The 22,539-nt window shown below is 49.7% G+C and overlaps 1 protein-coding gene across 2 annotated transcripts in view; it reads left to right on the top strand.

Moving 5' to 3' along the window:
* The window catches only part of cfap46 (cilia and flagella associated protein 46), a 575,305-nt gene that overhangs the window by 262,566 nt on the left and 290,200 nt on the right, over positions 1 to 22,539 (top strand). For both annotated transcript variants that reach the window (XM_085994743.1, XM_085994742.1), the window contains 2 exons: positions 2,735 to 2,849; positions 8,457 to 8,609. In XM_085994743.1, the coding sequence (XP_085850869.1) occupies positions 2,735 to 2,849; positions 8,457 to 8,609 (268 nt within the window). The remainder of the gene's footprint in view (positions 1 to 2,734; positions 2,850 to 8,456; positions 8,610 to 22,539) is intronic.

The raw sequence follows: 22,539 nt of genomic DNA, 5'->3' as shown, positions 1-22,539 counted from the left end.
AGAGAGCACTCGTGGTTGGGAGGAAGTGTTGATACTTCCCTTCCTCCAAAATACACAGGTACAGGGTTCCCATAGGGAATATGTTGTGGTACTATTAACAATGCCCATTTTATAAAGGTGGGCTAATGAAACAGCAAAATTCTGGTGAGAATGTGGGAAATTGAAGTCTCATTAGGACTCCTTTAATGAATGTCGTCTATTAAACTGGCAGCACCAAAAGAAAATGTCGGCAGAGACTTGCATGGAACACTAAATGAGTAGAGAATCATCATGACCTTCACCCTGATATCCAGTTGGTTTTGCCCAATTTATACCCATTTTAGGCTAATAAGTTTCATCTTTAGTTGTGACTGTACCCTTGTTAATTTCAAAACTGGCTCCTCTAGCTTTTGACAGCCTTTGATTCATGCATGATATAAACGTCCATTGGAAACTGAATTTACACATTATTTCAAGTGAGTATTCTCAAAGGGTAATGATATGATTATTACGATATATATTTCAAATTTTAGTCTTGGAATTATGTAATATAAATATAAATCTAATGGCAAGGATCGGTCCTAGGACCCCAGCTGTTCACAATATATATTAATGATCTGGACGAGGGAATTGGATGTAATATCTCCAAATTTGCAGACGACACAAAGCTGGGTGGGAGGGTAAGCTGTGAGGAGGATGTCGTGAAACTCCAGTACGATTTGGACAGGTTGGGTGATTGGGCAGAAACATGGCAAATGCACTATAATGTGGATAAATGTGAGGTTATCCACTTTGGTGACAAAAACAGGAAGGCAGATTATTATTTGGATGGCAATAGATTGGGAGAAGGGGAAGTGCAAAGGGACCTGGGTGTTCTTGTGCACCAGTCGCTGAAGGTAAGCATGCAGGTGCAGCAGGCGGTTAAGAAGGCAAATGGTATGTTGGCCTTCGTAGCAAGAGGGTTCGAGTACAGGAACAAGGATGTCTTGCTGCAGTTGTACAGGGCCTTGGTGAGACCGCACCTTGAGTATTGTGTGCAGTTTTGGTCACCTTACCTGAGGAAGGATGTTCTTGCTATGGAGGGAGTGCAGCGAAGATTCACCAGGCTGATACCTGGGATGGCAGGAATGACGTACGAGGAGAGATTGTGTCAATTGGGCTTATACTCACTGGAGTTTAGAAGATTGAGAGGGGATCTCATCGAAACCTATAAAATTCTGTCAGGTCAGGACAGACTAGATGCAGAAAGGATGTTTCTGATGGCCGGGGAGTCCAGAACCAGGGGTCATAGTCTAAGGATAAGGGGTAAGCCATTTAGGACTGAAATGAGGAGGAATTTCTTTACCCAGAGAGTGGTGAACCTGTGGAATTCTCTGCCACAGAGGGCGGTGGAGGCCAGTTCATTAAATATATTCAAGAAAGAGTTGGATATATTTCTTGAGGCTAAAGGGATCAAGGGATATGGGGAGAAGGACAGTGTACTGAAAGTGGATGCTCAGCCATGATCTCATTGAATGGCAGAGCAGGCTCGAAGGGCCGAATGGCCTACTCCTGCTCCTATCTTCTATGTTTCTATGTATCCATTTGATATTTTAAAAAGTTAAGATTTGACATGACTATAAAGTAAGTATGTATTAATGCAGAATAACATATTCATCTTATGATGGTTTAGTGAGGGGAGCATTAAAATTATTAGCTTTGTACTGTGTGCTGCAAATTTTGGTTTAGTACATTCGTTATATTACAAATGATGAAGCCAACCTGTATTCTATAACCAAGGAAAAAATATATTATACCATTGATCTCCAGTGGAATTACTCACAGTGAGTCAGAAGATTTTCTGTTTATAACAATTGGGGTGTTTATGCCATGTAGGGGATAAAATCAGGGCCACTGATTTAAAGTGACTGATTAAATTAAATTAAATTTTTATTAAATGGTATTGTGGTATTTTCCTGGTTCATTATTCTGTTCATTATTCTGTGGAAACTGTTAACGTGAGTCTTTATTTTATATATGTCCCTTTGTCTATATATTCATGATTTATCCTTTACCATTTTTAGAGCTGAAAATACATTGCAAAATGCTATCAAAACAGATGAATTGGACGTAGATATCTAGGCCCTGAAAATGTGTGGCCCATGATCTGAGCAGTTATTCCGGCATCATGCTTTCCGGTTCCCTCCAGTGGTGGCCCGACTAGAGTTTGAGTGGTCACTGAGAGAGCAACTCATTTATTTGAGATCGGGGGCCGCCTGGACCGTGCTTTCCCTGCTGCCAAATTCTTGCACCTGGCTGCCATTGGTGGGGGGAAGGTGCTCAGGCCCGTCCACATTGCGTGCCTGTCCTAGACCACCCTTGGTCCCACTGAGGGAAAGAAGCATCAAACATTTATAGATTCAATTTTTTTAAAGCATTTTGAGTGACTTTTGAGGAAAAGGCAGTACATTGCCATCCGGTGGTTCAATTGTGCAATATCAGGATGGTGGCTTTATGTCGGAGATTTCCATTATAACTGTGGACATAGGAATTAATAATGAAGTGTGTCACAAAATATGACTATGTAAGGCTTTGACTGCAGGAAGCATCTAAAAACATAACATTTTTAATAAATCTAGATAAAAATTGTTTTCTGATATCTGCAGTGTGTTCCTCAGCTATCACTAGTACTGGTAAATAATCAACCATAATTACTTGTAATTAATTGAAATCTTGAGTAGTAAAAATGCTTAATGTGAATGTTCTGCTTTTTAAGAAGTCGCCAAGAGATTGCTCGACTAAAAGACCAACGATCACAAGCTGCAAAAGAAAAAGAGTTAATTTCAAATCAAAACCCAACTGACACACTAACAATTTCTAACAAGGAAATGGTGAGGCATGACTCTGAAAGCATGCTATATTTATCACTTTATTGAATTGCTGTCTCTTTTCTAATAGTTGTAAGTGTGGTTGTGGATGAGCCTAAAGAAAAGAACAAAGACTATTCAAGAAGAAAATTGGGTGGTACCGTGCGTTCATTTTGACCAGATTTTCCAAATCAAGGAACAAACGAGTTGAGCTGGCCCATTGCGCAGGCTTGGCTGCCCCGGCAGCTCAAAGGATGACCTGCGGTAAAGTTTGCAACTGGAGTACCATCCTAATTTGAATATGCTACTGGCAAAGAAAAAGCTTGCCACAGAGCTTGGCCTGCAGCAAACATAGCTGGAGAATGTAAAATCTGGCGAGGCAACAGCTCTGAAGGCCAGCCTTCCAGTAAAAGCACAAGTTGAAGCTGCATGGAGTTGTACAGTCCCTCAGGTCCTTGATGCCTGGCTGCAAATGAAGACTTTTGCTGGTAGTGGGACAAAGACAAATGTGCTCCTTACATTTGCACACATTTCATGGGAGCCCATTAAGCAAACTTAAGTTGGGAACTACCGCACTCTCTTTGAGGTACCATTACATAGGATTACCAGCATTGTGCACAAGCATTGCCCTTTTGCACACACTTTTGGATGGCAGTTTTTTTCTGCAGATTGAGGTGGTGGATGTGCCAACACCAAACAAATACTTAGGGGGAAAATTGGGTTAGTTTGTGCCTCTTGTTAGTGTCCCCGGGGCAGATCCCCGAGCACCCAGGCATGGCGGTGCTAATGTTTCGGTTAGTGGCGGTGGTAGCCGGAAGCGCCCTGTGGCGCTGCGCTGCCAGCAATGACGTCATCGCTGTGCGCAGTGCCCCGCTTGCGCCCCAGCCGCAAACCTCCTTTGCGGCCCCTGACCTATCGCCGGACGATATGTCCGACAGGATCAGGGGCGTTTTTGCAGCGGCGGTGGCGCTACTTAAAGGGCAGGTGTCAGGCGGCCATTTTTATTTTGGCCAACTGCCGGAACCTGCCCCCATACGTTTTTTTATGCGGGGTGCCGGCCGCGATCGTTCAGCCCGGCACCCCTCGAGTGCTGGGCTGTTTTCCCGGCACCCTGCTCCTCGGTGGTCCGGCAGGGCCCCAGTGCGCGCAGCGCTCGGCCCCTCCCCTTTAATCAGGGGAAGGAGGCCTGCAATGATACAGCACTATGTGCCGCTGCGCATGGCGCTGTTGCACGTAGTGCCACGAACTTCAGTAGTAGCGCTCCAAGAAGGGGGTGGAGCACTCCACCTCCTGCTTGGAGCGCTACTACTGAATTTATGGCAATGGGGTGCTAACTTTTTTGGGGCGCTAAAATTAGCACCCCAGCGACGTTCGAGCCCCAAAATGATGCGACCCAATTTTCCTCCCTTAAGCTTCCAGTCTGAGATAAGAACATAACATAAGAAATAGGAGCAGGATTAGGTGATTGGGCCCTTCGAGCCTGCTCTGCCATTCAATAAGATCATGGCTGATCTTCTACCTCAACTCCACTTTCCTGCAATATCACCATATTCCTTGATTCCCTTAATATTCAAAAATCTATCGATCTCTGTCTTAAATATACTCAATGACTGAGCCTCCACAGCCCTCTGGGGTAGAGAATTTCGAAGATTCACCACCCTCTGAGTGAAGAAATTTCTCCTCATTTCAGTCCTAAATGGCCGACCCCTTAATCTGAGACTGTGACCCCTGGTTCTAGACTCCCAGCCAGGGGAAACATCATCCCTGCATCTACCCCATCAAGCCCTGTAAGGATTTTGTATGTTTCAATGAGATCACCTCTTATTCTGCTAAACTCTAGAGAGAATAAAAGCCTAGTCTACTCAATCTCTCCTCATAGGACAATCCCCCCCATCCCAGGAACCAGTCTGGTGAACCTTCGTTGCACTCCCTCTATGGCAAGTATATCCTTCCTTAGGTAAGGAGACCAAGGCTGTACACAACACTCCAGGTGTGGTCTCACCAGGGCCCTATAGAATTGCAGTAAGACGTCTTTACTCTTATTCTCAAATCCTCTTGTAATAAAGGCCAACATACCATTTGCTTTCCTAATTGCTTGTTGTACCTGCATGTTAACTTTCAGTGATTCGTGTACAATGATACCCAGGTCCCTTTGAACGCCAACATTTCCCAATCTCTCACCATTTAAAAAATACTCTGATTTTCTATTTTTCCTACCAAAGGGAGATGTGAGGGAAAAAAAATTTACGCAGCGAGTGGTGAGGACCTGGAATTCGCTGCCGACGGAAGTGGTGGAAGTGGAGACACTCAGTGTTTTCAAGGGGAGACTGGATAGGCACTTGAGGGAAATAAACTTGCAGGGCTACGGGGATACAGCGGGGGAATGGGACTGACTAGATTACCCTACAGAGAGCTGGCACGAACTCAATGGGCTGAATGGCCTCCTTCTGTGCCATATGACTCTATGGGGGCTAAATTCGGTTGATTTGCACCTCCTGTTAGCGCTAACCGGGCGCAAATCAACTAGCGCCTGGACGTCATCGCCGTGCGCAACGCCCTGTTCGCACCCCGGCTGTAATATTGGGTGACGCCTCCCGACTTACTGCCGGACACTATGTCCGATGGGGTCAGGGGGGCCTACCTGCGGTTGGGGCGGCGCTAGTTAAAGGGGAGGTGGTGGGCGGCCATTTTTGTTGCTGGCCACCTGCCAGCACCTGCACCCGTTGCTGTCCCCGGCCCCCGTGAAGCTCCCCCGCGGGGTGCCGGCTGCTCTCAGTGAGCCCGGCACGCCTCTTGAGTGCCGAGCTCGTTTGCCGGCACTCCCGATTCCTGGTGGCCCAGCTGGGGGCCAGGACGTGCTGCCCCAGGCCCCTCCCCTTTAAGAAGGGGAGGAAGGCCTGCAGTTCTGCAGCACGTAGCACCACGGTTTTGGCTCGTAGTGCCCCAACAGGGACGCAGGGCGCTTCCAGTAGCACCCAAAGGGGGCGCTACCGAATTTTTACCCCTATGACTCTATGGGGTTGATTTTCATTCAGAAGTCGGGAAGGAGGCAGGACTACAACTTTCGGGGTTGTAGTCCTGCCTCCATCGAGATGCGGCCAATCCACGTGATTTTAACTTGATTGACCTTGTTGAGCCCACCCAGCGGGCTCAGCAGGCCAATTAAGGGCCACCCAGCAACAGGTGACGTCACAGACTGAAATTTCATCTGTCAAGACATTTTGACAGATGAAATATCAGTGTTTCACAGCTGTTTGAAGCTGTCAAACACTGACAGTCTTACTTCTAACGTGAGTCCTTCGACACAGACTCAGTTAGAAATCTCACCAGCACAGAAAGCTGCAGGCTGTCACTTTTGACAGATCGCAGCCATTCTGCTTTCTCTGCCGGTTAGATGATGGACTCCCGAAACCTAAAGGAAGGAAGGCTATAAAGGTAAGTACAGGTAATTTAAACTTCTTTACACACTTTAGACACACCAAACACACTTACCTTTGCACTCATGCACACATCGCTCACCTGAGCACCGACATCTCAACAGTCCTTCAACCCGACGGCCCGACTCCTCCAACTTGGCGTGGTTTGGAGCTGTCGGGAATCCCACACTTCAAGCTTCAAAATCGGGATTAGGCTAAAAACTGTTTGTTAACTACCTGTTAACAGGTAGTTAATTGGCACTAATCCCTTCCCGCCTCGGATAGGCGGGTCCCAGGGCGGGTACCCGCCTCCTTTGAAACTTACATGGAGGCGGGTTGGGGGTGGGATGGTGTCGGGACCCCCGAATTCGGGACTTTAACCCCTCGCACGCCTCCAATCCTGCCTCCACGGGTCAATGAAAATCGACCCCTATGACTCTTCCCTAAAGGCCCCTTTACTACAAGGTTATTAATTATCCCTTTCTCGTTGCACATATCTAGATCTAAAATAACCTTTCCTCTAGTTGGTTCCTTAACATACAGATCTAGAAAACTATCTTGCATACATTCCATGAATTTGTCCTACACACTATTACTGCAGATTTGGTTTGCCCAGTCTGTATGTAGATTAAAGTCCCCCATGATTACTGTATTACCCTTGTTACATGCATCTCTAATTTCCTGATTTATACTCTGCCCTACATTACAACTACTGTTTGGGGGCCTATAAACAACTCCCACCAATGTTTTCTGCCTCTTGCTGTTTCTTAGCTCCACGCAAACTGATTCTACATCTTGATTTTCGGAGCTAAGATCATTTCTCTCTACTCTCTTTATCCCATCCTTTTTTATTGGGGCTACCCCTCCTCCTTTTCCACTTTGCCTATCCCTTCTAAAAGTTAAGTATCCTGGAATATTTAGTTCCCAACCTTGGCCACTTTGCAACCACGTCTCCGTTATGGCTATTAGATCAAACCTGTTAATTTCTATCTGCTCTATTAATTCATCTATTTTGTTGTGAATGCTTCACGCATTCAGATATAGTGCCTTTAGCTTTGACTTATTTCTCTTTTTCCCTGATGTCACCTTAGTCACTGATGCCTTATTACCTTTGTTACTCTCTCTGCCCGTTCCTGACCCCCTCTGCTTATTTTTATCCAAAACTCTACTCTGCTCTAGAGCCTTCATATTTCTCTCGCTGCTTTTAAATTTACTCTTTCCTGAATCCTCCTTGCCCCCCTTCATTAGTTTAAAGCCCAGTCTACTGCCCTAGTTACTCGGTTCACCAGGACACTGGTTCCAGCCCGGTTTAAGTGGAGCCCAACCCAACAGAACAGCTCCCTCTTTCCCCGTACTGGTGCCAGTTCCCCATGAACTGAAACCCCTTCCTCCCACACCATTCTTTGAGCCACGCATTTAAACCTCTAATCTGCCCTATGCCAATTTGCACATGGAAACATTCTCTCTGTATCCACTCTATCACAATTTTTCATAATTTTAAAGACCTCTATTAGGTCACCCGTCATCCTTTTTCAAGAGAAAAGAGACCCAGCCTGTTGAACCAGGTTTAGCATCACTTCCCTAGTTTTCAGTTCTATACCTCTAGAAATAAACCCTAGTGCTTGGTTTGCTTTTTTTATGGCCTTGCTAACCTGTGGCGCAACTTTTATACAAGATCGCGTGCCTGTATTTTTGTAACTCATGTATGCGCTATACAAGGCTCTGTTGGCAAATGGAGCCTCACAAAATTGGCCCTACTGTCCTTTAAGCTGCGGAATATGGGTTCAAATCAGGCTCAATCTGATGAAAGTATTCTCATTCATTGGCTATACATATAACAAGAGAGGCAGTCATAGTCTAGCTCCATTGGATATGGACACACAGCACAAATCTAACAAAATGGCTCAGAGAGGAAAGGGAACTTACTCTGACTCCAACTATACCTCACCAGGGACAGCTAGAAATGGACATTTGTTGTCTAAAATGCAGAAGTACTACAATCCCCAATGCCAATATCCCTTAATTTGAGCAAAAAGAAATCAACTACTCAAAGCAAAAATTTTTGCTGGTTTTTGGATGTTTCAAATTTATTTTATTGTTCTTACAGAAATTTGACACAAATATATTAACCGGAGCACTAAAAATAGTGCGTGCAGAAATTTTAACTCCATAGTGAATATTATATGTAAACTGAGTTTTTAAAAATTTGTTGTAGAACATGCATATCACTTCGCCTGCGATGACCAGAAAAAAATTGAGTGGAGTTGCTGTAATGGATGTGTGGATCAATAAAGCAGAAGTCTTACTGCAGCTTAGATTTTACCAGCCTGCCAGAGTTCTGTTATCAGAGGCTCACATGGTTGCAAAGGTCAGTTTACTGCCCTGTCATGGATGATTTAGCACTGTTATTAGCAATTTCTGGAAGAAACTGAATGTCATTAAATAAATTGCTGTTACCTTTTAAAATACAGATTGCCGTTGAAATATTTAAAGTATATATTTGTTCCCTATCCATCAAATAGAAGATTCTGTAAATTTATGCCTGGAACTTTTAAAAGTTTGCAATAAATTGCAGACTAATTGTAGCTAGAAACATTTTTAAAAGCAACAAAAATTTACATTTCTTTGGTGTTCCTCATGTACAAATGAACGTTTTGAAGGACCTTACATTGAGGAAGTAAAACATTGGATGCTCAGTAGGAGGTTTCAAAAAAAGAAAATGGTACACATTTGGGATGGGGAAGGGGTCTCAATGACTCTATTGAAAAGATGGGTTTTAAGGAAGTTTTGAAAGCAGGGAGGTAAGGCTGGTGTTCTATTGAGGGGGTTCCAGGTGGCTGGGCCATGTCAGGTGAATAAGCAACCTCCAGTGTTGGAGCAGTAAGAAAGAGAGAAAGACTTGCACTTATATAGCACCTTTCACGACCACCAGATGTCTCAAAGCGCTTTACAGCCAATGAAGTACTTTTGGAGTGTAGTCACTGTTGTAACGTGGGATACGCGGCAACCAATTTGCACACAGCAAGCTCCCACAAACAGCAACGTGAAAATGACCAGATAATCTGTTTTTGTTATTTTGGTTGAGGGAGAAATATTGGCCAGGAAACCAGGGATAACTTCCCTGCTCTTCTTCGAAATAGTGCAATGGGATCTTTTACGTCCACCTGAGAGAGTAGACAGGGCCTCATAGAAACATAGAAGAAAGGAGCAGGAGTAGGCCATTCGGCCCTTCGAGCCTGCTCCGCCATTCAATGAGATCATGGCTGATCATCCAAATTCAGTACCCTGTCCCTGCCTTCTCCCCATATCCCTTGATCCCTTTAGCCTTAAGAAATATATCCAACTCCGTCTTGAATATATTTAATGAACTGGCCTCCACTGCCCTCTGTGGCAGAGAATTCCACAGGTTCACCACTCTCTGGGTGAAGAAATTCCTCCTCATTTCAGTCCTAAATGGCTTAGCCCTTATCTTTAGACTATGACCCCTGGTTCTGGACTTCCTGGCCATCAGAAACATCCTTCCTGCATCTAGTCTGTTCAGGCCTGACAGAATTTTATAGGTTTCGATGAGATCCCCTCTCAATCTTCTAAACTCCAGTGAGTATAAGCCCAATCGACACAATCTCTCCTCATACGTCATTCCTGCCATCCCAGGTATCAACCTGGTGAATCTTCGCTGCACTCCTTCCATGGCAAGAACGTCCTTCCTCAGGTAAGGCGACCAAAACTGCACACAATACTCAAGGTGCGGTCTCACCAAGGCCCTGTACAACTGTAGCAAGACATCCTTGTTCCTGTACTCGAACCCTTTCGCTATGAAGGCCAACATACCATTTGCCTTCTTAACCGCCTGCTGCACCTGCATGCTTACCTTCAGCGACTGGTGCACAAGAACACCCAGGTCTCTTTGCACTTCCCCTTCTCCCAATCTATTGCCATTCAAATAATAATCTGCCTTCCTGTTTTTGCCACCAAAGTGGATAACCTCACATTTATCCACATTATAGTGCATTTGCCATGTTTCTGCCCAATCACCCAACCTGTCCAAATCGTACTAGAGTTTCACGACATCCTCCTCACAGCATACCCTCCTACCCAGCTTTGTGTCGTCTGCAAATTTGGAGATATTACATCCAATTCCCTCATCCAGATCATTAATATATATTGTGAACAGCTGGGGTCCTAGGGCCGATCCTTGCGGTACCCCACTAGTCACTGCCTGCCACTCGACCCGTTTATTCCAACTCTTTGCTTTCTGTCCGCCAACCAGTTCTCTATCCAAGTCAATACCTTGCCCCCAATCCCATGTGCCTTAATTTTGCATGCTAATCTCTTATGTGGGACCTTATCGAAAGCCTTCTGAAAGTCCAAATGCACCACATCCACTGGTTCTCCCTTATCTATTTTACCAGTTACATCCTCAAAAAATTCCAGTCGATTAGTCAAGCATGATTTACCTTTTGTAAATCCATGTTGACTTTGTCCGATCCTGTTACTGCTTTCCAAGTGCTCTGCTATTACATCTTTTATAATGGACTCTAGCATTTTCCCCACTACCGATGTCGGGCTTACCAGTCTATAATTCCCCACTTTTTCTCTACCACCTTTTTTGAATAGTGGGGTAACATTAGCTACCCTCCAATCCATGGGTACTGTTCCAGAGTCTATCGAGTTCTGGAAGATGACCAGCAATGCATCTACTATTTCTAGGGCCACTTCCTTAAGTACCCTGGGATGTAGATTATCAGGCCCTGGGGATTTATCGGCCTTCAGTCCCATCAATTTTCCTAACACCATTTCCCTACAAATACTGATTTCTTTCAGTTCCATCCTTTCATCAGACCCTATGTTCCCCGGCATCTCTGGGAGGTTATTTGTGTCCTCCTTTGTGAAGACAGAACCAAAATATGTATTTAGTTGGTCTGCCATTTCTTTGTTCCCCATTATAAATTCCCCTGATTCTGACTGCAAGGGACCTACGCTTGACTTCACCAATCTTTTTCTCTTCACATATCTATAAAAGCTTTTACAGTCAGTTTTTATGTTCCCTGAAAGCTTACTCTCATATTCTATTTTCCCTTTCTTAATTAATCCCTTAGTCCTCCTTTGTTGAATCCTAAACTGTTCCCAATCCTCAGGATTATTGCTTTTTCTGGCCAATTTATATGTCCTCTCCTTGGATCTTATGCTATCCCTAATTTCCCTTGTTAGCCACGGTTGAGTCACCTTTTTTGTTTTATTTTTATGCCAAACTGGGATGAACAAATTCTGTAGCTCATCCATTCAGTCTTTGAATGTTTGCCATTGCCTATCCACTGTCAACCCTTTGAGTGCCTCAGTTTAACATCTCATCCAAAAGACGGCACCTACATCAGTGCAGAGCTCCCTCAGCACCGCACTGGAGTGTCAGCCCAGCTTTATATGCGCAAGTCCTTGGAGTGGGATGTGAACCCATAACCTTCTGACTCAGAGGCGAGTGTGCTACCAACTCCTTCTGACTCAGAGGCGAGTGTGCTACCAACTGAGCTGCAGCTGACACTGACAGTAGGAGCAGGAAACAAGAAATAACCTGGTATCAAGAGTGGAGGGTGCATGCAAAGACATGCCATGGCCAAGATAGAGTAGGGTGAGATGTTAGAGGGATATGAAAGTGTGAATGAATAACAACAATAAATTGCATTTATATAGTGTCTTTAACATAGTAAAATGTCCCAAGGCTCTTCACAGGAGCAAAATTTGATACCGAACCACATAAGGAGATATTGGCCTGGATTTTGCGGTCAGCAGTGAAGGAATGGCGCTTGCTGTTCTGCTCACTGACAGCTGCCCAGAAAGTTTTTGTGGGCTTATGAGTGGAAACTTGCTCTAATTGGGCATCTGATCCATTGCAGTGCTCTCTACAGGGCATCTGTGGTGTATGTGAACAGAGTAAGCAACTGTCAGGCTTTTCAACCAATCAGATTGAAAAATCCTTACTGAGATACACGGAGTTTAAACCAGGAAGTATAAAGCAGGAAGTATAAATTAGATTTAAATTCTGCCCTTGTCCCCTGAAAATGAGTCAAAATTTGTGAATGTTGGCGGAAACTGGCTCATGCTATACCAAGTCTCTGCCTACATATTTATCTGCCGGTTTTTCTACACCCATGCCCTCAAAGTACTTTTCCTGCCCATCAGCGGCTCCGCGCTTGCATTTAAATGTGGGCTAGATAATAGAATGACATCATCCAAAAGATTTCCCATCATCTTGCCCTTCTCTACAAGCCGTGCAGATATGGAATAGAAGGCCCCAGCACTCAGCAGGTTAACTGCAGTGGAAGCACTAAACTTCAATAGTTATTTCAATAGTTGGGGTTTCCTTGGCTGGAGTAGCATCCATAGGAATAATTTTTGTGGCACCTTCATGTTCCTCGGACACGGGAGGCCCTAGGCTTCCTTGTGGGACCTGGAAGGGCTTCTTCTGGGCCGCAAGGAAACCAGAAATTAAATTTAATTACTTACCTGCATGGCCCTCTTATGGCCCACGATCTACTTCCTGGCAGGTCTGGTCTGACTGGTAGACGTCACTGCTCCTTTGCTCAGGCCTCCAGTTAAAATTACAAATCGGGGCCCGATGACATCATCGGGCCCCAATCTGCATATTTAAAGAGGACCCTGCTGCCTTCCTGTGGTTGTCCCACTCACCTGCTCAAAAGAGCAGGTTAAGATCAGGACACGGCCGGAAGGCAGCAGGATCATGGGGGGCAAGTGGCTGCCCACATTTTAACTGTCCCCTCTGTCCAGTTTCCGCCAAGTGGTGGTATTAAAATCGGGCCCATAGGAGCAGGAGTAGGCCATTCAGCTTCTCGAGCCTGTTCTGCCATTCAGCTAGATCTATTACTACTTCTTCTGCATCGTCCTGCCATTCAGCGCAACAAAGCAACAACGTTTCCACAGCTATCTCTTGTTGGTGAAATTCTGAGAATATCCTCTTCTTTCACTTTCGTCTTCTTCCCTTCCTCTCCTCCTCTCTTGCTCCTTCCCTCCCCTTCCTCTCCCTCTTCCCCTTCCTCCTCTCCCCCTCTCTCCTCCCCCTTCTCTCCAATTCCTTTTCTTCCCTCTCCCTTTTACTTCCTCTTCCTCTCCCTCTCCAGTTTCACCTCTCCACCATTCCCCTCTCTCACTTGCTCTCCCCTTCCCCACTCCAACCCCTCCCCTCCCCTGTCTTCTCCACCCTATCATCTTCCCTCTCCTCTCTTCTCTTATCCTCCCTCCTCTCTCATGTGACCACTGTGGTAAACCACTGCTAACTCTGTACATGTCTGTGTGGTAAACCACTGTTAACTCTGTACAGGTCTGGGATTGTCTCCGCCCCTGGCTCCACCCCTAAGCCCGGGTATAAAGGTGACTCACCACCCTTCCCCCGGGAGCTCTTAGGATGGATCCACTAGCAGAGGCATGCTCCAGTTCTTAGTCAATAAAAGCCTACTTCGTATAAGTTCAACTCGTAGTCTTTGGTGTTGTTGATAGTGCATCAATTTTATTGACTAAATTTTCGACATGGAGCAAATCTTGAAGCCGGAACGTTTAGACCTGGATCCTCAAGCAGCAGATGCAGCCAATAACTTTGAACACTGGCTGAGCTGTTTCGAAGCCTTCCTGGAGGCCTCCAGCACTACCGTCACTACAGATGACGCAAAACGGCTTGTCTTGAACTCACGGGTGAGCCACCGAGTCTACTCGATCATCCGAGACGCCACAACTTACACGGCTGCCATCGCGACGCTAAAGGAACAATACGTGAGGCCTGTTAACAAGGTCTACGCCAGACACCTCCTGGCTACCCGAAAACAGCGCCCCGGGGAATCGGGCGCCGAATATTTACTGGCACTGAGAGTCCTCGGCCGGGCCTGTAATTGCAAAGCGGTGACGGCCAAGGAATGCACGGAAGACCTGATCCGAGACGCCTACGTAGCCGGCATCAGGTCCAACTATACTCGGCAGAGGCTGCTGGAACAGAGGGGGCTCGACCTGCAGAAGACGGTGGCCCTCGCTAACTCGTTAGACGTGGCCCTCCAGAACATGGACGCCTACCCCCCTGACCGGATGGCCACGTGGATGTCACGGGAGCAGCCACCTTGGGACCCGGTAAGGCCACAAGCAGCCAGCAGCCCAATTACAGCTGCAATGACCAGAGGCCAGAAATGCTACTTCTGCGGCCAGGCCAAGCACCCCAGACAGCAATGCCCAGCAAAGGACGTGACCTGCTCCAAATGCGGCAAGAAAGGCCACTACGCGAGAGTGTGCAGGGCGAAATCGACCCCCAATTCCAGCAGCGCCACGTGTGAACCGTGCAGGCCGCCATTTTGGACCCCACCAACCACATGTGAGCCGTGCGGGCCGCCATTTTGGGCACCACCAGCCGCGGGAAAGCCGCCATCTTGGACACCATTTCAGGACCAGGCCCCCGGCGCGGGCGAATACTACAGCGACCCACCGACCTCGACGATGGCCTCCATCACCCTGGACCAATCTAGGCCCCATCAACTAGCCAGGTCCATGATGAATGTAAAGGTAAATGGCCATGCCACAAATTGCCTTTTTGACTGCGGAAGCACGGAGAGCTTCATCCACCCCAACACGGTGCGACGCTACTCCCTATCGGTTATGCCCACACGGCACCAGGTCTTTATGGCCTCAAAGTCCCATACGGCGGATGTCGGCGGCTACTGTGTAGCGACTCTGACAGTGAACGGCGTGGAGTACAGAGATTTTAAATTTCTCGTCCTGCCACAGCTCTGCGCTCCCGTACTGCTAGGATTAGGCTTCCAGTGCCATCTGGAGAGCGTCACGATGGCATATGGCGGGCCCCTGCCCCCACTTACAGTCTGCAGCCAGCAGAATTTAAACACGGCGCCGCGCAAAGTATGCAGCCTGTCCACCCTGAAGGTCAAACCCCCCCCCCCCCCCCCCCCGTTGTTCGCTAACCTCGCCAAAGACTGCAAGCCAATTGCTACTAAAAGCAGGCGGTACAGTGCCGGGGATAGGAGCTTTATTAAATCAGAAGTAGAAAGACTCCTGAGGGAAGGGATTATTGAGGGCAGCACCAGCCCATGGCGAGCCCAAGTGGTGGTAGCGAAGACCGGCGAAAAACAGCGCCTGGTTATTGATTACAGCCAGACGATCAATCGATACACGCAATTAGACGCATACCCACTTCCCCGCATATCTGACATGGTCAACCAGATAGCACAATACCGGGTATTCTCGACGATTGATCTGAAGTCGGCATACCACCAGCTCCCCATCAGGCCTGAGGACCGCCAGTACACGGCCTTCGAGGCTGACGGTCGCCTCTACCACTTCCTCCGAGTCCCCTTCGGCGTCACCAACGGGGTCTCGGTCTTCCAAAGGGAGATGGACCGGATGGTTGACCAGAACGCGCTGCAGGCCACCTTCCCCTATCTAGACAACGTCACCATCTGCGGCCATGACCGGCATGACCACGACGCCAACCTAGAAAAATTCCTCCGTACGGCCCAATGGCTGAATCTGACATACAACAAAGAAAAATGTATGTTCCGCACCACGCGCCTCGCTATTCTTGGCTGCGTGGTGGAAAACGGAGTCATCGGCCCCGACCCCGACCGAAGGCGCCCCCTCCTGGAACTACCCCTCCCCCACTGCCTAAAAGCCCTGAAGAGATGCCTAGGGTTCTTCTCTTACTACACCCAGTGGGTGCCCAACTATGCGGACAAAGCCCGGCCCCTCATCAAGTCAACCTCCTTCCCCCTGACGGCAGAGGCCCGTGCGGCCTTCACCCTCATAAAAGAGGACATTGCGAAGGCCACAATGCACGCAGTGGATGAGTCCATCCCTTTCCAAGTGGAGAGCGATGCATCCGACTTCGCCCTAGCCGCAACCCTTAGCCAGGCGGGGAGACCCGTGGCCTTCTTTTCACGGACCCTCCAGGGCCCCGAAATTCGACACTCCTCAGTCGAGAAGGAGGCCCAGGCGATAGTGAAGGCTGTATGGCACTGGAGGCATTACCTGGCCGGTAAACGTTTCACCCTGCTCACTGACCAACGGTCAGTAGCATTTATGTTTAACAACAGACAAAGGGGGAAAATCAAAAATGATAAGATATTGCGGTGGAGGATCGAGTTATCCACCTACAACTACGATATCTTATACCGGCCCGGGAAACTTAATGAGCCCCCAGACGCCCTATCCCGTGGGACATGTGCCAACGCACAAGTCGATAGGCTACGGACCCTCCACAATGATCTCTGCCACCCGGGGGTCACCAGGTTCTTCCATTTTATTAAAGCTCGCAACCTGCCTTACTCCATCGAGGAGGTCAGGACCATGACCAGGAACTGCCAGGTCTGCGCCGAATGCAAACCGCATTTTTATAGGCCAGACAGGGCACACCTGATTAAAGCCACCCGCCCCTTCGAACGTCTCAGCGTCGATTTCAAGGGGCCCCTTCCCTCCTCTGACTGCAACACGTATTTCCTCAATATTATTGACGAGTACTCCCGTTTCCCCTTCGCCATCCCCTGCCCAGACATGCCCAGCGCCACAGTCATCAGGTGCCTCAACGACCTGTTCGCCATATTTGGCTTCCCCAATTACATCCACAGCGACAGGAGCTCATCGTTCATGAGCGACGAGCTGCGCCAGTACCTGCTCGAGAAGGGCATAGCCACGAGCAGGACTACCAGTTACAACCCCCGGGGTAACGGACAGGTAGAGAGGGAGAACGCAACGGTGTGGAAGACCGCCATGCTCGCCCTAAAATCCAAGGGCCTCCCAATCTCCCGCTGGCAAGATGTCCTCCCCGATGTGCTCCACTCCATACGATCACTGCTCTGTACTGCCACAAACGCCACCCCTCACGAGAAGATGTTCATCTTCCCCAGGAAATCCACCTCGGGGACATCACTACCGCCATGGCTGACGTCTCCGGGACCCGTCCTGCTCAGGAAACACGTGAGGAGCCATAAGACGGACCCCCTGGTCGAAAAGGTTCACCTCCTCCACGCCAACCCACAGTACGCCTACGTGGCGTATCCTGACGGGCGGGAGGACACAGTCTCAATTCGAGACCTCGCACCCTCAGGTACCACCCGAAACACCATCGATCACTATCCACTACCTCCACCCACCACCACTACCCACGACACACCACCGGGGTGTCTACCACGAACTGACGACATGCCGGTGCCATCCCTACCCCGAGAGGATGACACGCCAGTGCTCCGTCCCACGCGAGAAGCGGCCGCGGGCAAAGAACCGCCGCAACCGGCACCACGAAGATCATTACGGCAGACAAGACCCCCGGAGAGACTTTCGTATACGAACTTTTGAAACACTTCACCCCTGATATACCTATCAATTCCTCCAATAAAAGGCGAAGAGTTACGAAGGTGACTAAAGGTTTTTATTGACTAAATAACAGAGCCCACTCTCGTGGGTGATCCGATCCAAGCAGGAGGAATACCAGCCAGTCGCTCACCTTTATACCTGGCCTGGTGGGTGGAGCCAAGGCGGAGTCGGCAGTGGTCATCCCAGGTATAGCAGTGTGGCAAGAGGCGACCTCGTACCGTGATACAATAGTGGTCAGTGATACAGTTATAACGAACAGTGGTGAACAGTGCTAACTACTAACAGTGATACAATAGTGAACGTGGTTTACCACATTCACCCCTTGTTTAGAATTAAGTCCGGCGGGGTGAAGTGTACTACCAATTCTGGTAGGTCAGTCTGTCCGGAGGCTTCGTAAGCCTCTCCGATCGCCGCAGCGGTGGTGTTGCCTTATCCGGTGCTGGTGCCTTATCCGGTGTTGATGCTGGTGTTTGCGTGGTCGGCGAGGGCTCGTGGGGTTCCGGCATGCCGTCTACCTGGACTGAGGTTGGGGGGGGTGGTGGCGGTGTTTCCGGATCGGCTGAGGGTGCGAGGTCTCGTAGGGAGACAGTGTCCTCCCGCCCGTCTGGGTACGCCACGTAGGCGTACTGGGGGTTGGCGTGCAGGAGGTTCACCCTCTCGACCAGGGGGTCCGTTTTATGGGTCCTCACGTGTTTCCGCAGCCAGACCGGCCCCGGGGCGGTCAGCCAGGTTGGTAGAGTGGTTCCCGTAGTCGACTTCCTGGGGAAAACGAACATTCGTTCATGGGGGGTGGTGTTAGTGGCCGTGCAAAGTAATGACCGGATGGAGTGCAGCGCTGTCGGGAGGACTTCTTGCCAGCGGGAGGTTGGGAGGCCCTTAGACTTTAAGGCTAAGAGGACGGCCTTCCATACCGTCGCGTTCTCTCTTTCCACCTGACCGTTACCTCTGGGGTTGTAGCTGGTGGTCCTGCTTGCTGCAATACCTCTCTCTAGGAGGAATTGCCGGAGTTCCTCGCTCATGAAGGAGGAGCCCCGGTCGCTGTGTATATAGTTCGGGAACCCGAACAAGGCGAAGAGGGCATTCAGGCACTTAATGACCGTGCTACTGGTCATGTCGGGGCAGGGGAAGGCAAAGGGGAAACGGGAGTACTCATCAACGATGTTGAGGAAGTACACATTACGGTCAGAGGACGGGAGGGGCCCCTTAAAGTCGATGCTCAGGCGCTCGAAGGGGCGGGTGGCCTTGATCAGGCTTGCTCGGTCCGGCCTATAGAAGTGCGGTTTGCACTCCGCACAGGTCTGGCAGTTCCTGGTCATGGTCCTGACCTCCTCGATGGAGTAGGTCAGGTTGCGGGCCTTAATGAAATGGTAGAGTCTGGTGACTCCGGGGTGGCAGAGCTGGTCGTGGAGGGTCTGAAGCCTATCGATATGCGCGCTGGCGCATGTCATTCGTGAAAGGGCATCAGGGGATTCGTTCAGCTTGCCTGGCCGGTACAAGATCTCATAATCGTAGGTGGAGAGCTCGATTCTCCATCTCAAAATCTTGTCATTCTTGATTTTGCCCTTCAGCTTGTTATTAAACATGAAAGCCACCGAACGCTGGTCGGTGAGGAGGGTAAATCGTTTGCCTGCCAGGTAGTGCCTCCAGCGCCGTACTGCCTCCACGATCGCCTGGGCCTCTTTCTCGACCGACGAATGTCGGATCTCGGGGCCCTGTAGGGTCCTTGAGAAGAAGGCCACTGGCCTCCCCTCCTGGTTTAGGGTGGCGGCTAAGGCGAAGTCGGATGCGTCGCTCTCCACCTGAAAGGGGATGGACTCGTCCACTGCGTGCATCGTGGCCTTGGCTATGTCTCCCTTAATGAGGGAGAAGGCCGCGCACGCCTCCTCCGTGAGGGGGAAGGAAGTGGCTTTCAGGAGGGGTCTGGCTTTGTCCGCGTAATTGGGTACCCATTGGGCATAGTAGGCGAAAAGCCCCAGGGTTCTCCTAAGTGCTTTAGGGCAGTGGGGGAGGGGTAGCTCCATGAGGGGGCGCATTCTTTCTGGGTCGGGGCCGATGATTCCGTTCTCCACTACGCAGCCGAGGATGGCAAGGCGCGTGGTGTTAAACACGCATTTCTCCTTATTGTAGGTGAGGTTCAGCCGTTGGGCCGTACGGAGGAATTTCTCCAGATTCGCGTCATGTTCCTGCCGGTCGCGGCCGCAGATAGTGACGTTATCTAGGTAGGGGAATGTAGCCTGCAGTTCGTTCTGGTCAACCATCTGGTCCATCTCCCTTTGGAAGACCGAGACCCCATTAGTGACACCGAAGGGGACCCTAAGGAAGTGGTATAGGCGCCCATTCGCCTCGAAGGCGGTATACTGGCGGTCCTCAGGGTGGATAGGGAGTTGGTGGTAGGCCGACTTCAGGTCGATGGTCGAGAATACTTTATACTGTGCAATCTGATTGACCATGTCAGATATGCGGGGGAGGGGGTATGCGTCCAGCTGGGTATATCTGTTTATGGTCTGGCTGTAGTCGATGACCAGGCGGTTTTTATCGCCGGTCTTTACGACTACGACCTGGGCACGCCAGGGGCTGCTGCTCCCCTCGATAATGCCCTCTTTCAGGAGGCGCCGCACCTCAGAGCTAATGAAGGCTCTGTCCCCGGCGCTATACCGCCTGCTTTTGGTAGCGACGGGTTTGCAGTCAGGGGTAAGGTTAGCAAACAGAGAGGGTGGCGGGACCTTGAGGGTGGAGAGGCTGCAGGTGTTACGCGGTGGGCGGTTTAACGTTTGCTGGTTGTTGACTGTGAGTGGGGGGAGGGGTCCACCGTATGCTAGGGTTACGCTTTGGAGGTGGGATTGGAAGTCCAGCCCTAGTAGGACGGCAGCGCAGAGATGGGGGAGGACGAGGAGTTTAAAGTTTTTATACTCCGTGCCCTTAACCGACAGGGTCACGACACAGTAGCCGCTGATGTCCGTGGCGTGGGACCTCGATGCCATCGAGATTCGGCTGCGCGTTGGTAGGACAGAGAGGGAGTAGTGGCTCACCGTGTCTGGGTGGATGAAGCTCTCCGTGCTTCCGCTGTCGAACAGGCAGGTCGTGGCGTGGCCGTTCACTTTGATGTCCATCATTGACTTGGACAGATGGTGCGGGCGGGCTTGGTCCAGGGTGACGGAAGCTAGTGTGTAGCCGAGCGAGTCGTTGTCATCTGCGGGCGAGGCGGTCGGGCGTGGTGAGTAAAATGGCGTCTCCCACGAGGTAGGGCCCCATGAGGCACTATTGGGGTCGGTTGCCTTAATCAAAGATGGCCGCCCCCATGACTCATGTGTGGGGATGCTGGCCTCAGTTGCCCTAAACAAAGATGGCCGCCCCCATGACTCATGTGTGGGGATGCTGGCCTCAGTTGCCCTAAACGAAGATGGCCGCCCCCATAGTTCGCATGCGGCACTGCTGGCCTCTGAGGATCCGCTCCTGCAGGCCTTGGAGAAGTGGCCTTTCTTCAGGCAGGTTTTACATATGGAGTTCTTGGCTGGGCAGCGCGACCTCGGGTGCTTCTCCTGGCCACAAAAAAAACAGCCGGCGGCCCGATCGCGGATGCCCGATGTCGGGGCCGGTGCCGGGGGTGGCGGGGCCGGTCGGGTCCGGGACGCCGACGCAGAGGTAGGTCCCGGGGGCGGCGCTGGGAAGGGTGCTGTGGTAGGGGTCGGGCCCGAGTCCCAGGGTCGCGAGCAGTACCTGGTGAATGCTTCCTGATCTTGGTGGGCCACTTCCAGGGAGATAGCGAGGGCTTCAGCTTTTTCCATGCTGAGGTCTTTAGCTTCCAGCAGTCTTTGCCGTGAGTACTCGGACCGTAGGCCTTTCAGGAATGCGTCGCGGATATTATCTTCAGTATTTTCGGCTGCCGACACCGATTTAAACTCACAGTTCCTGGCGAGTGCATATAGCGCCTGTGAGAATTCGGCTACTGATTCTCCTGGCTGTTGCGGCCGTGATCTTAGGAGGTGCCTAGCGTACATGTAGTTTACCGGGGTCCGGTACTTCTGTTTCAGCAGGTTGATGGCGGTCTCGTAGGTAGTCATGTCCTCGATGAGAGTGTATACTCTCGGGCTCAGTTGTGCCTGCAGGACACTTAGTTTGGATGCCTGAGGGACGCTGGATTCTCTCAGGTATGATTCGAAGCAGACCAGCCAGTGTTTAAAGTCTGCGGCTGAGTTTGCTGCTCGTGGGTTCAGGTCCAGGTACGGCGGTCTGAGGGCTCGCAGCCAAGCTGGCTGGTGTGGCTGTGCTCCTGGGAGCTGCGCTGGTGGCTCCTCCGCCGGTTGTGACTCGTTGTTGGACATCATTAAATTTAGTCAATAAAATTGATATACCTATCAATTCCTCCAATAAAAGGCGAAGAGTTACGAAGGTGACTAAAGGTTTTTATTGACTAAATAACAGAGCCCACTCTCGTGGGTGATCCGATCCAAGCAGGAGGAATACCAGCCAGTCGCTCACCTTTATACCTGGCCTGGTGGGTGGAGCCAAGGCGGAGTCGGCAGTGGTCATCCCAGGTATAGCAGTGTGGCAAGAGGCGACCTCGTACCGTGATACAATAGTGGTCAGTGATACAGTTATAACGAACAGTGGTGAACAGTGCTAACTACTAACAGTGATACAATAGTGAACGTGGTTTACCACAACCCCGCCGGACTCTTTTTTAAACGAGGGATGAATGTGGTAAACCACTGCTAACTCTGTACATGTCTGTGTGGTAAACCACTGTTAACTCTGTACCGGTCCGGGCATGTCTCCGCCCCTGGCTCCACCCCTAAGCCCGGGTATAAAGGTGACTCACCACCCTTCCCCTGGGAGCTCTTAGGATGGATCCACTAGCAGAGGCATGCTCTAGTTCTTAGTCAATAAAAGCCTACTTCGTATAAGTTCAACTCGTAGTCTTTGGTGTT

This window comes from Somniosus microcephalus, chromosome 8, assembly GCF_052327205.1.
Source record: "Somniosus microcephalus isolate GS21.2 chromosome 8, FLI_Smic_1.0, whole genome shotgun sequence".
Lineage (NCBI taxonomy): Eukaryota > Metazoa > Chordata > Chondrichthyes > Squaliformes > Somniosidae > Somniosus > Somniosus microcephalus.
This window is presented reverse-complemented; position numbering and strand designations above follow the sequence as displayed.